Source organism: Amblyraja radiata, chromosome 2 (genome assembly GCF_010909765.2).
Source record: "Amblyraja radiata isolate CabotCenter1 chromosome 2, sAmbRad1.1.pri, whole genome shotgun sequence".
In the NCBI taxonomy this organism is placed as follows: Eukaryota; Metazoa; Chordata; class Chondrichthyes; order Rajiformes; family Rajidae; genus Amblyraja; species Amblyraja radiata.
In genome coordinates, this window is record NC_045957.1 from 145,039,007 (window position 1) to 145,054,325 (window position 15,319).

Genomic DNA, 15,319 nt, shown 5'->3' on the forward strand with positions numbered 1-15,319 from the left:
ATATAACATGTTTAAGTCAATTCATATTGGCATTAAGTATTACAAGCTCAGTAACACATCAGGACACATAAGATGTTACTCAAAACAGGTGGAAGTGTACAACCATAATCCTTCCTGCCGATAAATTCCATGATAACACTACAGATTAATCCATTTGCCCCCATATTACAGGTATGGAGATAGTTTTGAACACTAGTATCTCAGCTCATAGGAAAGGTACAAAGTTCAGTAGCTGGTAATGCTGCTATATCCCAATTACTTTGCCACGTAGTTGATTGGTGGTTAATGCACCATGACTGATAGTTTTAATGAATACCAGATAACAACGTTGTGGATGGTCAACATAAATATCTGGATATATATTTTGTGCACCGTTCCCAGAGGCACTGCAATACTGGGTCGATGCGTGGAGTGGACGGAGCAAGCCCCTATTCCATCTCCCTGTTCCAAAATTCAATTTAATATATGGTCCCTAGATAAGGGACGTATCAGATTATTAAACTGATAAGAACAGATACTACACTTGATCTTAGCCAAAAGGCCGAGAAGCGATGCAGCTAAAGCTGTATCCAAGGATAGTTTGTCGTTAATATATAGACATGCCATGACGGAATGTTTCTAAGTGTCAGGGCTAGTTGATTCTGGATAACTTTGACTTAAATGCCGCAACGCTCATCATGGTTACTCCATCCAGGTAATTGCGGTATATCCGAAACTTATATGAGAAGGTACTGAATAGTGTGCATCTTCAAGGTCGATGTCTACCATAAAGTATCCTTGGATCCATGGTAGTAGTTACAAATCCCATGAATGGGTATACCTGGTGAAATACTCAAGTGGTTTATCAACGATGGTGCGACATTCACCATCGTGGGAGGGTAGACCACTTGGGGTGCTTGCTGAATTGGTGGCAAGATATTAATTCTATTCCCCTTGTATTTATTTTTTGGTATATAACTACCAAGAGTGATAGCTTCCTAACCAGGCGTGATTCATCCACCCCTTGTTAGTACAACCCTTAACCTTTATGTGATGGTAGGAACCATACTTATCTGTCTTCATTGTTGTTTTCTTCGGTTTCTGGTTCCTTGTTCTTGTAGGGACGATGTTTGTTGGGGGGTGGCGCATTTTCCCCTGGGGCCTGCTCTGGGCCGTGGCCTAAAATGCTACGGGTTTGGCATGCAGGCCCCGAGCTTTCACCAGCACCATGAGGTAGACGCCCCTGGTGGACACGTAGAGGTACTTCTGTCTGGTTTAGTGTGGTGCTCATTCCAGACTCTGCCCTCTTGTGCCGAATAGTTTGAACACTTCGTCCAGTTTTTTAGGACTGGTTTGGTAAGTGCCAGGTAGCAGGATCTGTGCTTGTGAGGTCGGCGTTCTCATAGTCCTGTTAATTTCATAGATTGAGGGCAGGTTTGTGAGTTCATTTCAGAAGTTATGAGGTATACCGTTGAACAGTAGGGTCAGGTGTTTTGCCATACTACCCTGCCCTCTGGAATGAGCAGGTGGACATGATAGCCGACGTCAGGGTACCAAATGCATTTAAAAAATATTTAGGTTAAATGCGCTGCTCAATGTATCCCCCAATAATGGCGGGCACTTTGAGTAAATGCAATTTAGGGGAGGCGTGATAAAACCAACGCCTCATGGCTACCTGTCTGAAGAAGGGTTTCGGCCCGAAACGTCGCCTATTTCCTTCGCTCCATAGATGCTGCTGCACCCGCTGAGTTTCCCCAGCAATTTTGTGTACCCTCATGGCTACCTGTCTTGGAGAGTTTTTTTGGAAAAGACAGGTAGTAAGCTGGCCATCAGTTGAGACTGAAAAGCCATCTCGCTAGTGGTGGAGCCACATAGCGGCCACACCCAGCAGCTCTTCCTGATCCTGTACCTCAAGCATACTCCCGATATTGTTCAGCCAGTGACCCCTCTTCATGACCAGCCCAGCTACTGGTCACCCCAAAGCTAACCACACTAAGGAGGAAGCGATGGGCAGTGCCTAGGCACTGTGGAGGGTATGCCTGAACCCTCTAGCGAGACTGCCCCTCACGTAGCGTGTCTCGCAGGAGCTCCTGCTCCAGGAGCCGCTCCAGCGGCTGTCTCTCTCCCATGCGGGTGGAGAGACGTCCCCTCCGACAAGTCGGAAGCCACCGGCCGGATGCCTCTTCGGATGGCTGAACATCCAGCCCGCAGCTCAGGCACTAGCGGGACTGGCCTCGGCGCGGTGTGGGAATAGCGGCGCGCCCGGTAAATGTTCCTACCGCCTTCTTCTGGAGCTTTTGTGCCTTGTAGTAGCGAGAGCGCCCCTCAAGCAGCGCTTCTCGCAGGCACCTGCTCCGTTAGCCGCTCCAGCGGCTCAGGCGGCTTTCTCTCCCCCCGTGCGGGCGGAGAGATGTCCCGTCCCAAATCGGGAACACCTGCCGGATGCCTCTCGAGTGGCTATGCATCCAGCCCGCTGCTCAGGTACTAGCGGGCTGGCCTCGGCATGGTGTCGGGGAATTACGGAACACCGGGTAACGCTCCTACCGCCTGTTGCTGCCCCCCTTCCCCCCGACGGGAATACGTTCCTCCTTGAACGGGGGACAGTTTTGTTCCAGAGCCTTTTTCTCTGCCTGTAAAAAACACAAGCAGAAAAAAGGCTCCCCTGTAAAAGAAAACCCGACCTCAGGGTGCTCGCCTGACGGTCCGGTTCATTCTGTAACGGGAGAGCCTAACTCCCGTTGCAAGCCGCTGTTGCACTGCTGGCGTAATGCCGCGCCTGCGCACTGAGCGGGTTCTTCACGTAGTCACTCACGTGACTCCGAAGTAAAATTATGATAGATAGGGTAGACATTCATAACCTTTGTTCCAGAGTGGTCAAAGACTAAAGAATATAGCTATTAGGTGAGAAGGGGAAAATTTAATGGAGATGCGTAGTGCAAGTTTTTTTAAACACAGAATGGAGGGTGGGGGGGTTTGGGGAGTGGAACACATTGCCAGGGGTGGTGGTGGAAGTAGATAAGATACTGGTTATTCACGAAGCTTTGAGATAGGCACATGGAAGTGCAAGGAATAGGGGGATACGTAACATGTACAGGCAGATGAGATCATTGTGGGCCAACGGACCCATTCCAATGTTGTACTGTTCTATGTTTAATGCAAAATGCTGCCAATTGGTTGTCCTTTAATTATTTTGCAACATCGCAGACGAGCACACAGATTTGCTCAACCCACTTGAGAGGTTATGCAAACTCAGCTGATCGTAGCTCCCCCCCCCCCCCACCTCCTCCATTGGCTGCCTGAAACCTCATTCTCAGAGACAATTCTGGAAGTTTCCATCTACAAAGCTGCAACTTCTCCCCATGAATCCCAGAATTATAATTGAACACTTGCTGAACCAGATGTTATAAAATGTTTAATTTGTCCAAGTGACTGAGTCGGACTCAAGTTGGGATGCATCATATCAGATCAGCATATTTACTCTTCAATCTGTTAATTCTTTCTTCCTTCCATGCTTTGTAATTTGCATCTCCTGTAAGAGACGGTCGGAGTTTCCAGAATGGCTGCGGTGCTGAAGGGAATGGATAACTTTGCTTTGGATTTTGAATGAAGTATAGTTTGTTCTGTTCTTTCAGTGTGGGGATCTCTCTTTCGATGTCTTCAAGCTCTTGCCTGGTGAATTGCGATCTGTTCGTTGTAATCTTCTCTACTACCAGGTCAATTTTGACTTGTATCTTACTTCTACGATAATCACCCAGCTCTCTTTCTTTGGATTTCAGATTGGCAACTTTGGATAGGAGGTTAATCTTATGTCCAAGGGTGGTCAGCTTATGCAGACTTATATTGGATTCTTGTAGCTGAGATTGTAGATCCAGGGTTTCCTGAGGATAATATTCATTTAATTCTTCCTTTTCTTCCAGAAACATTTCAAGGCATGCCCTGCGGCATCTGACCTCTTCCTCATCTCCCACGATCTTGACTTTGAGACGCTCAATCTTAGCCAGAACATTTTTAATGAGGGTCCCGTAGCGGACATTGTTATGGATTGGGGTCAAGCATTTGGGGCAAAGAGGGAGCTTCGATGCTGAGGATTCGTCGGCTTCTGACTGTTGCATCAATGTGTCAAACTCTTTCACCGCAAAAATGTGCCCGCAGTCTTGCAGCTGCAGGAACCTGGTTTCAGGGTCGTCTTCCCCACCAAAGAATATCTCGGTGACCTCCTCCACGTGGCACACGCGACACTTATCGGGGCAGGGCTCTCCGCACAGGCCGATGCAGGGATGGCCGCAGTCGAGCGTCAGGTGGCAGGGCTGGTCGCAAAGTGCCCGGTCACAGGGCTCGTGACACAGCCGGGTGCACTTGGCATGGGGGCAGGCCCAGAGGCAGGGCTGCTGGCAGGGTTGGCAAGGCTCGCCGCAGCTGCTCGGGCACCTGCTGTGCGGGCAGCAGTTGCCACAGGGCTGGGCGCAGGGCGGGCAAGCAACGCCGCAGATGCCCTTGCACGGGTGGGAACAGGGCAGTGGGTGGGCGCAAGGAACGGTGCAAACGGCGTGGAATGGCAGGGCACTGCATTCGAAGCAGCGGGCTGCGCAGGGATGATCGCAGGATAACGGCGCTCCACAGATCGCGAGGCAGGGCTCGGGCTCGGCCTCAGCCTCCTCCCGCTGGTGACACTTTATCATTCTCGTGTGGCCGCACGGCAGTGCCATCTTGACCCTGCTGGGGCACTTCTCAGTGCAGTTCTCCCCGCAGCAGCGCAGGCATCGGTGGCTGCAATCCAGGGTCTTCTCGCAGGGCTCCTGGCAACAGAAGCGCTTTGGATTCACATAGCAGGGGACCTGCTGTCGGTGACCACATCCGGGGATGATCTGTTCCACCTTCACCGTGCAATCGCCGCAGGTCTGCCAGCAAGTTTTGTGGCAGGGGTGTCCCACTTTGCATTTGGTCTGGCAAGGTCCCGGGCACCGGTACTCAATATGCTTGGGGTCAAAAGGATGGCAGGGCAAAGTGCACTTGTGGCCGCATGTCAAGCTGAACTCACAGGGCACCAGGCACCCGCCTTTGGGAACCTGACTGAAATCCTCAGCCGTGGACACGAGGGTGTCTGTTCCCGGGTGGTTCTGGCAGCACAGCCGCAGCGAGGGGCCAATCTGGTTGTTCTCACGGAGGGTCCCCACAATGTTTGCCCACAGAGGGACCTGCTTTGCCAGCATGCCCATGTTGCCGATGCAGTAGAAGCCCTTCTTCGCCCTCGACAGAGCCACGCAGACTCGATTCGGTATCCGCAGGAACCCGACCACGCCCTGCTTGTTGCTTCGAACGAGAGACAGAATCACAATGTCATTTTCTTCCCCTTGATACTTGTCGACCACGCAGACCTTGACTCCATCAAATATCCTTTTGGGCATTATATTCCTCAAGCAGAACAGCTGACCAGAGTATGTGGTAAGGATGGTTATCTGTGATGGCTTATACTCCTGCTGGATGAAATATTCGCAAAGTAACTTGACAAAGTGCGCTTCATGGGAATTTTGGAAGCTTTTTCCTTCTTTGATATTATCCTCTGGCTCCTGGTGTTCAATGAAGTAGAGGTTTGTGGAGATTCCCTGATTTAAAACAAAACACACAGTTAAGGAAACATAGAAAATACGTGCAGGAGTAGGCCATTCGGCCCTTCGAGCCTGCACCGCCATTCAATATGATCATGGCTGATCATCCAACTCAGTATCCTGTACCTGCCTTCTCTCCATACCCCCTGATCCCTTTTAGCCACAAGGGCCACATCTAACTCCGTCTTAAATATAGCCAATGAACTGGCCTTAACTACCTTCTGTGGCAGAGTTCCAGAGATTCACCACTCTCTGTGTGAAAAATGTTTTTCTCATCTCGGTCCTAAAGGATTTCCCCTTTATCCTTAAACTGTGACCCCTTGTCCTGGACTTCCCCAACATCTGGAACAATCTTCCTGCATCTAGCCTGTCCAACCCCTTAAGAATTTTGTAAGTTTCTATAAGATTCCCCCTCAATCTCCTAAATTCTAGCGAGTACAAGCCGAGTCTATCCAGTCTTTCTTCATGTGAAAGTCCTGACATCCCAGGAATCAGTCTGGTGAACCTTCTCTGTACTCCCTCTATGGCAACAATGTCCTTGCTCATATTTGGAGACCAAAGCTGTACGCAATACTCCAGGCGTGGTCTCACCAAGACCCTGTACAACTGCAGTAGAACCTCTCTGCTCCTATACTCAAATTCTTTTGTTATGAATGCTAACATACCATTCGCTTTCTTCACTGCCTGCTCCACCTGCATGCCTACTTTCAATGACTGTGAGACTTCAGAGACTGTGGAACAGCATCCCCTTTCCCATCAGAACGGCCCCCTCCATCGACTCTTTTAAGTCAAGAATAAAGACTTATCTATACTCCCAAGCCTTTCCTGACATCCTCTGAGTGAGGGCTACATGTATATTTGTATGTAGTTTGTTTTGTTGTGCTATTCTTATAACAAATGTAAAGCACTTTGGCCAACGAGAGTTGTTTTTTAAATGTGCTATATAAATAAATGTGACTTGACTTGACTTGACTGGTGTACCATGACACCCAGGTCTCGTTGCATCTTCCCTTTTCCTAACCGGCCACCATTTAGATAATCTTGATAATAAGGAGGGAATAAAATTTTGGGTAAAGCACAATGTGCTGGAGGAACTCAGCGAGGTCAAGTAGCGTCTGGAGAGGGAATGGGCAGATGACAGCTTGGGTCAGTACCCTTCTTCAGACTGATTACCATTTTGGATTTGGTTATGTGGATAGATTCATACGTCTGCATTTTTAGCTAACACCTATTAATACCACAAAGACTGCAGGGGGGATCCAACGGAGATTTACGAGAAAGGTAACATGGATTAAAAAGATGTTTTATTCACAATAAATGGGTGACATCGAAAAAAAAAATTCAAATCCAAGACTCAATTTTGAATCCAAGATCTTGAAGAGTTAAGGGCCTGTCCAACGAACATGCGACCTCCATGCATCAAGCGCGACCTAAAGGGCCGGTCCCACCAGCATGCGCCTGCATGTGGCAAGCGCGACCTAACGTGGTCGCTTGAGCCGTAAGGCCTCGCGGGGCCGGTCCCACTTCGATCGCCGGAGCCGTATGGAGTTGTGCGAAGCTGGTCCCGAAATCGCGCGGGGCTCCGAAAAACTGACCATGTTTAAAAATTCCGCGCGTCAACGGTCTACCGGCCCGCAGCCGCCTCGACCTCCGCGCGGCTCCCGCTTTTGGTTTGGTCGCGCTTGCCGCATGCCGTACGGCTCAATGTTGGGGGAGTCCAGAACCAGGGGCCACAGTTTAAGAATAAGGAGTAAGCCATTTAGAACGGAGATGAGGAAACACTTTTTCTCACAGAGAGTGGTGAGTCTGTGTAATTCTCTGCCTCAGAGGGCGGTGGAGGCAGGTTCCCTGGATGCTTTCAAGAGAGAGCTAGATAGGGCTCTTAAAAATAGCGGAGACAGGGGATATGGGGAGAAGGCAGGAACGGGGTACTGATTGGGGATGGTCAGCCATGATCACATGATCACACTGGCTCGAAGGGCCAAATGGCCTACTCCTGCACCTATTATCTATTGATGCTGTCTGTATAGAGTTTGCATGTTCTCCCTGTGACTGCATGGGTCTGTGTCCATGCTGCATCTCTTAACGAATGTAATAAATAGAGATTGGCAATAGTTACATATTGATCAGAGGCAAGAAAAAAGGTTTTCAACTCATGTAATAGGACTATAACATCCAATCCAGGAGATGTCATTATAGAAGGTACACAAAATTGCTGGAGAAACTCAGCGGGTGCAGCAGCATCTATGGAGCGAAGGAAATAGACGACGTTTCGGGCCGAAACCCTTCTTCAGACTGATGGGGGGTGGTGGGGGGGAGAAGGAAGGAAAAAGGGGGGGAGGAGGAGCCCGAGGGCGGGCGGAGGGGAGGGTGGGAGGAGACAGCTAGAGGGTTAAGGAAGGGGAGGAGAAAGCAAGGGCTAGCAAAATTGGGAGAATTCAATGTTAATGCCATTCGGACGCAAGGTCCCCAGGCGGAATATGAGGTGCTGTTCCTCCAATTTCCGCTGTTGCTCACTCTGGCAATGGAGGAGACCCAGGACAGAGAGGTCGGATTGGGAATGGGAGGGGGAGTTGAAGTGCTGAGCCACCGGGAGGTCAGGTTGGTTATTGCGGACTGAGCGGAGGTGTTCGGCGAAACGATCGCCCAACCTCCGCTTAGTCTCCCCGATGTAAATCAGCTGACATCTAGAGCAGCGGATGCAGTAGATGAGGTTGGAGGAGATACAGGTGAATCTTTGTCGCACCTATTGTCATTATAGAACCCTGTTTGATTCTGCTCTGCAGTCTTAATGGGGATTTGATGCTCAATTCTCTGGACCCGACCTCTCAGAATCAGAATACACAAAATAAAGCTGGGAAACGAGGAACAGGATTTGAGTATAGGAGCAGGGAGGTTCTACTGCAGTTGTACAGGGTCTTGGTGAGACCACACCTGGAATATTGCTTACAGTTTTGGTCTCCTAATCTGAGGAGTACAGAGAAGGTTCACCAGACTGATTCCTGGGATGTCAGGACTTTCATATGAAGAAAGACTGGATAGACTCGGCTTGTACTCGCTAGAATTTAGAAGATTGAGGGGGGATCTTATAGAAACTTACAAAATTCTTAAGGGGTTGGACAGGCTAAATGCAGGAAGATTGTTCCCGATGTTGGGGAAGTCCAGAACAAGGGGTCACAGTCTAAGGATAAGGGGGAAATCTTTTAGGACCGAGATGAGAATAACATTTTTCACACAGAGAGTGGTGAATCTGTGGAATTCTCTGCCACAGAAGGTAGTTGAGGCCAGTTCATTGGCTATATTTAAGAGGTAGTTAGATGTGGCCCTTGTGGCTAAAGGGATCAGGGGGTATGGAGAGAAGGCAGGTACAGGATACTGTGTTGGATGATTAGCCATGATCATATTGAATGGCGGTGCAGGCTCGAAGGGCCGAATGGCCTACTCCTGCACCTATTTTCTATGTTTCTATGAAATGCAGATGCTGGTTCAACAAAAATAGATACTAAGTTTTGGAGTAACTCGGAAGGCCATGCAGCATCTCCGGAGATTATGGATAAAAGACATTTTGGGTCAGAACCCTTCTTCAGACTGATTGTAGTAGGGGGAGAAAAATGTAAAAGAAGTAGGGTCGGGTCAAACCTGGCAAATGATATATAGATGCAGATGAGGGGATGGGGGGTTTTGCGGGGACTTGCATCATGATGTGGAAAATTAAACAAATCTTTTTTTTTTTTAAATATGCTCGTGGAGGTTAACAGCTCACAGCGACTCAAATCCTAACCATTTTAGCATATTAGAATAAAATAAAAATACCTTAATGTTTTCATACTCCTTCACAGACTCAATGTTTTTCAGTTTGTCATAGATGTGTGGTGTTATCAGTTTTGCGATTTCAGGGCGCATTCGATGCTAAACAGGAAGACAAAGCAAGGATATTATTTTTAAATGCCGACATGCATAAATCAATAAAGAAGGATAAGGGGAAACTAAAACACAAAGCTGTTGATATTTAAAGATTAAAAGCTTGTGTATTGAACATTTCAGAAATATTCTGTCAGCTCTATCCACCCCTCTCCACTCTGCAACTTAAAACACTTGTGCAGGAAGGAGAAGTGAGAACACAACTTGTAGCCCTGTCCCACGGTACGAGTTCATTCCAAGAGCTCTCCCGAGTTAAAAAAAAAAATCAGACTCAAGGTAAGCACAGAGAATGAACGTAGCGGGTACGTCGGAGCTTGGGGACGTCTCTTAGCGCTAACGGCAGGTATTCAGGAAGACTCGCTAACGGCAGGTAAGTACGGGAAGACTCGTGAAGATTTTTTAACATGTTGAAAAATGTCCACAAGAGCCCCGAGTACCGACAAGTGGCCATTACCGTAAATCTCGGAGTTCGAATCAGGGCAAACTCGGGAGAAATCTTGGAATGAACTCGTACCGTGGGACTGGGCTTTTAAAACTAACTGGTTTTCTCAATTTTTCAACTCTGATAAAGAACCATTGACCCGACACATTAAACCAGTTTCTTTTTCCACAGACGTTGCTTGGCCTGCATTTTCTGCTTTAATTGCATACCAAAAGCATCCTTTGACTCAAGTAAGAAATAACCCTACTATTTTATAACAAGCCAGCACAATTTTGATTTGATACTATTTTGATTTGGTACATGGGACTTTATCAAATCCTTTGACTCAATGTCTCTCTACCGCTCCCCACCCACTCACCCCCTGCTACAATCCGTCGCAGACCCCCTTTTAAATAGAAAACATGGCAAGGAAAGTTAAAGGAAGAAAGACATATCAATAGTTTAATAGCGTGGGGAGAAGCAAACATTTATCACAAGGTTGAATTCTAATATATTCGCTTAATTGCCATACATCAGAAACTGCCATCATGAGAAACTCACTTGGTAATCAAGTCGGACAAAGGGCACTTCCATTCGTATCAGCCGCTCAAATAAGGAGACTTCCAAGTTGAACTTTCTTGCCAGCTCATACACTGTTGCACTTGGACGCAGCTAAAAATAAAAGATGGCACGGCAGTGAGTCACCGAATGTTGAATATGCAGTGCAGTTTCAATTTGTATGGCAGGCCAGGGGAGAATTGAAGCATGTGAGTGAAGTGGCATGAACTCAATGGAAGGCAACTGCTTGGCTAAAGGACTTTGCATTCGCTAAATAAATGGGTGTGTGTTTGCAAAATGTTGCTAAACCCAGGCGAATAGTTGTGTGCTAGCCACAGAAGCAAATCTATAATCACATATTACACTCATTATAGACTCCGTATAGACTCGGCTTGTACTCGCTAGAATTTAGACGATTGAGGGGGGAATCTTATAGAAACTTACAAAATTCTTAAGGGGTTGGACAGGCTAGATGCAGGAAGTTTGTTCCCGATGTTGGGGAAGTCCAGAACAAGGGGTCACAGTTTAAGGATAAGGGGGAAATCTTTTAGGACCGAGATGAGAATAACATTTTTCACACAGAGAGTGGTGAATCTGTGGAATTCTCTGCCACAGAAGGTAGTTGAGGCCAGTTCATTGGCTATATTTAAGAGGTAGTTAGATGTGGCCCTTGTGGCTAAAGGGATCAGGAGGTATGGAGAGAAGGCAGGTACAGGATACTGTGTTGGATGATCAGGCATAATCATATTGAATGGCTCGAAGGGCCGAATGGCCTACTCCTGCACCTATTTTCTATGTTCCACATACCTAGCACCCTTTGTTTAAAAAAGTTGCCCCTCAAACTCCAATGAAATCTTCCACCCCTCATACCCATGTCATCTGGTTCCTGATTCCCCAACTGTGGGTAAAGGTCTCTGTAGTAGTTGCTTCGTACATTCATAGGCCCGAGTATTGTGTTGAGTTTTGGGCACCATGTTATAGGAAAGATGTTGTAAAGCTGGAAAGGATGCAGAGAAGATTTATGAGGATGTTGCCAGAACTCGAGGGCCTGAGTAGGGGAATCAAGAGCCAGAGGACTTGAGTTGAGGGTGAGGGGGGGGGGGGGGAGATTTAATAGGAATCTGAGGGTTAGCTTTTTCACACAAAGGGTGGTAGGTGTATGGAACGATCTGGCAGAGAGAAAGGTAGACAGGTACATGGATAGGGCGGGTTTAGAGGGATATGGGCCAAATGCAGGTAGGTGGGACTAGTGTAGATGGGACATGTTGGCCGGTGTGGGCAAATTGGACCTAAATGCCCATTTCCATGCTGTAAGACTATCTATCGTCGATAGTGAAGATGGTTGTGAAGCATTGCAGCAGGATCTTGATCGGTTGGACAGGTGGGCCTTAACCACAATAATTCCTACCTGCTGATGGTCACCAATTAAAATGAGATGTTCACAGGCAGAGCTGAGAGTGGTGATGATGTGGGCTTCCAGGACTTCAGCTGCCTCCTCTACAATGACAATCTTTGGTTGAATATCTTGCAGCAGATTTCTGTATTTTGCAGCCCCTTCAAAAGAAAACAGTGGACATTCTTTTAATACATCAGTCTAAAGAAGGGTCTCGACCCAAAACGTCACCCATTCCTTCTCTCCAGAGATGCTGCCTGTCCCGCTGAGTTAATCCAGCATTTTGTGTCTATCTTTGCCTTTAATCTCTGTCAGAGGAGTGGGGGAAATAATTTCCTTTGTGTGGGTATAGTTTTTCAGCAGGAATAAGCTGAAATTATTTAAAAAGTTACCCAAACTCATATCCCAAGATGCTGTGGGGCATTCAGTCACATGATGAACTTTTAAAATAGCTGTATATTGAAAAGAGATATTTTACCATACTAATCATATGCTGACTGATCACGGTCATATAGCAGGAATCTGAGGAAATACATTCTTGCCATAGAGGGAGTACAGAGAAGGTTCGCCAGACTGATTCCTGGGATGTCAGGACTTTCATATGAAGAAAGACTGGATAGACTTGGTTTGTACTCGCTAGAATTTAGAAGATTGAGGGGGGATCTTATAGAAACTTACAACATTCTTAAGGGGTTGGACAGGCTAGATGCAGGAAGATTGTTCCCGATGCTGGGGAAGTCCAGATCAAGGAGTCACAGTTTAAGGATATGGGGGAAGTCTTTTAGGACCGAGATGAGAAAAACATTTTTTCACACAGAGAGTGGTGAATCTGTGGAATTCTCTGCCACAGAAGGTAGTTGAGGCCAGTTCATTGGCTATATTTAAGAAAGAGTTAGATGTGGCCCTTGTGGCTAAAGGGATCAGGGAGTATGGAGAGAAGGCAGGTACAGGATACTGAGTTGGATGATCAGCCATGATCATATTGAATGGCGGCGCAGGCTCGAAGGGCCGAATGGCCTACTCCTGCACATATTTTCTATGTTTCTATAATAGGTTGAGCAAGTTGAGGATAGTACAATAGTTATGTCAACTTGTCACAGGTGACATTTTTAATTGTCAAATTATAAGGGATTATGAAACTGATCATCAGGGAGAGTTCTGCACAAACTCACCTAAAATTTAAAAAAATAATACATAGAGGAAAGCCTTTAAGGCAGCAACCGTCAAACGTAATCACCAGTACAGAAATAGGTTAGGACTTCATCCCTTGGTGCACAGGGGATAATAGAGGTGTATAAGATCATGAGGGGAATAGATAGGGTTGATGCACAGAATCTTTTACCCAGGGTAGGGGAAACCAAGAATCAGAGGACATAGGTTTAAGGTGAGAGAGGCAAGATTTAATAGGAACCTGAGGGACATCATTTATAACTCGCACGGTGGTGGGTATATGGACAAAGTAGTTGAGACAGGAATTACAACAGCTTGTAAAAGACACTTGGACAGGTACATAGATTGGAGATGTTTAGAGGGATATGTGACAAACGGGACTGGCTTAGATGGGGCATCTTGGGTGGGATGGACAAGTTGGTCTGAAGGGCCTGTTTCCCTGCTGTATATGACACTATAACTCTATGACTGACTGCACAGTGTTAAGTTCCGCTTGCAAATCTACAGATAATTAAGTGGTAAACACCCTTCAGTAAGACTTGGAGAGACAATTAGCCAGAAATATTTCCCACACACAAATGACAACCCAAAGATCAACTCAATTTAAAAAAACTGACCTACTCCTCATTTCATTTAAATAATGGAAAGTGAAGGGTATTAATATATAGCATTGTCTATGATGTCCTTTCAGAAAGACAAAAAATATCACATCAAAATAACCTTAAATGATAGATGCATTTTTCTGCATTGTGATGCAAATAATAAATGAAACAAATTAAGAATTTCATTTATAATATCCAAAAAACAAGCAATCCAGAACTCAGAACAAGTTTTGTGTACCTGTGGTGGTCATTCCAACAACTTTTGACTGTCGGAGTATCATTATTTCTTCTTGTGTTCTCAGCTCTGCAAGACGATTGACGATTTCCTGGTATTTCTGCTCATACTCCAATATTTCATGTTTGATTTTAACTTGGTACTTTGACAACCACAACCTATAAAAAGATCACCCCATCACACCAATGTCCAGACAGATATAACTGATGAGCACGGCCCTAGTTCACAGGCATGAATTTGAAATTTGTGCTATCACTCCACTTTACTATGTTAAGTGGACTCTCTTTAACTTCTACAGGTGCACAGTAGAGAGCATGCTGACCGGTTGCATCGTGGCTTGGTTCGGCAACCTGAGCGCCCTGGAGAGGAAAAGACTACAAAAAGTAGTAAACACTGCCCAGTCCATCATCGGCTCTGACCTTCCTTCCATCGAGGGGATTTATCGCAGTCGCTGCCTCAAAAAGGCTGGCAGTATCATCAAAGACCCACACCATCCTGGCCACACACTCATCTCCCTGCTACCTTCAGGAGCCTGAAGATTGCAACGACCAGGTTCAGGAATAGCTACTTCCCCACAGCCATCAGGCTATTAAACCTGGCTCGGCCAAAACCCTGAACATTAATAACCCATTATCTGTTATTTGCACTTTATCAGTTTATTTATTCATGTGTGTATATATTTATATATAATGGTATATGGACACACTGATCTGTTCTGTAGTCAATGCCTACTATGTTCTGTGTGCTGAAGCAAAGCAAGAATTTCATTGTCCTATCAGGGACATATGACAATAAACTCACTTGAACTTGAAAAAGTCACATTTCTGATATGCAACAGGATATAGAACCAATATCTGGGGGCCTATGATTTCCAGATTTCCGACTGTCCTGCACATGGAAGTAAATAAGAGTATTGCCTTTTCAAACAGTGTCACACTGTAAGATGCAATTATTTACCTTTTACAAGGAACTCGGTTGAGTGATATATTTGTGGACTTGTGAATTTACTGGAGAGTTCTTTTTCTATTTGCTTGGATTAAAAATGGCCCTCATGGTGCAATTAGAATTTGGTGCATGATGTCTTTGAAATAACTGACACCATGATTTTCATTGGTCTACTGGACCAAGTGGGGGGGGGGGGGCGTGGAGTTGGAGCTCACCTCGGAGACAGGCGCCCTCCAGAGCCAATCACCCCCCACAAGGAAAGTTATGGAATTTATGGAGGCAAACAATCATCCCCACACTGGGGGCAGCTGAGAGGAGAGGGGGGGGGGCAAGATTCAAGAGTGTTTTATTATCATATGTCCCAGTTAGGACAATGAGATTCTTGCTAGCTTGGCTGTAGGGATGAAGCTGTTCCTGAACCTGGACGTTAGTTTTCAGGCTCCTGTACCTTCTTCCCGATGGCAATGGTGAAATGAGTGTGTGGCCAGG

General features: G+C 46.5%; 1 protein-coding gene and 1 non-coding gene across 2 annotated transcripts in view; both read right to left on the bottom strand.

Moving 5' to 3' along the window:
• Positions 1-361: 361 nt before the first annotated feature.
• LOC116970579 lies at positions 362-553 on the bottom strand. The gene has a single exon (XR_004411198.1). It is a non-coding gene; the product is annotated as a U2 spliceosomal RNA (small nuclear RNA).
• Positions 554-2,981: 2,428 nt separating this feature from the next.
• The window catches only part of LOC116970055 (NFX1-type zinc finger-containing protein 1-like), a 31,245-nt gene continuing 18,907 nt past the window's right edge, over positions 2,982-15,319 (bottom strand). Inside the window, exons 10-14 of the mRNA XM_033016784.1 lie at positions 13,889-14,043; positions 11,894-12,039; positions 10,489-10,599; positions 9,399-9,494; positions 2,982-5,582 (exon numbers count right to left, since the gene is read on the bottom strand). Coding sequence (XP_032872675.1) covers positions 3,435-5,582; positions 9,399-9,494; positions 10,489-10,599; positions 11,894-12,039; positions 13,889-14,043 — 2,656 coding nt within the window. The 3' untranslated portion in view covers positions 2,982-3,434. The remainder of the gene's footprint in view (positions 5,583-9,398; positions 9,495-10,488; positions 10,600-11,893; positions 12,040-13,888; positions 14,044-15,319) is intronic.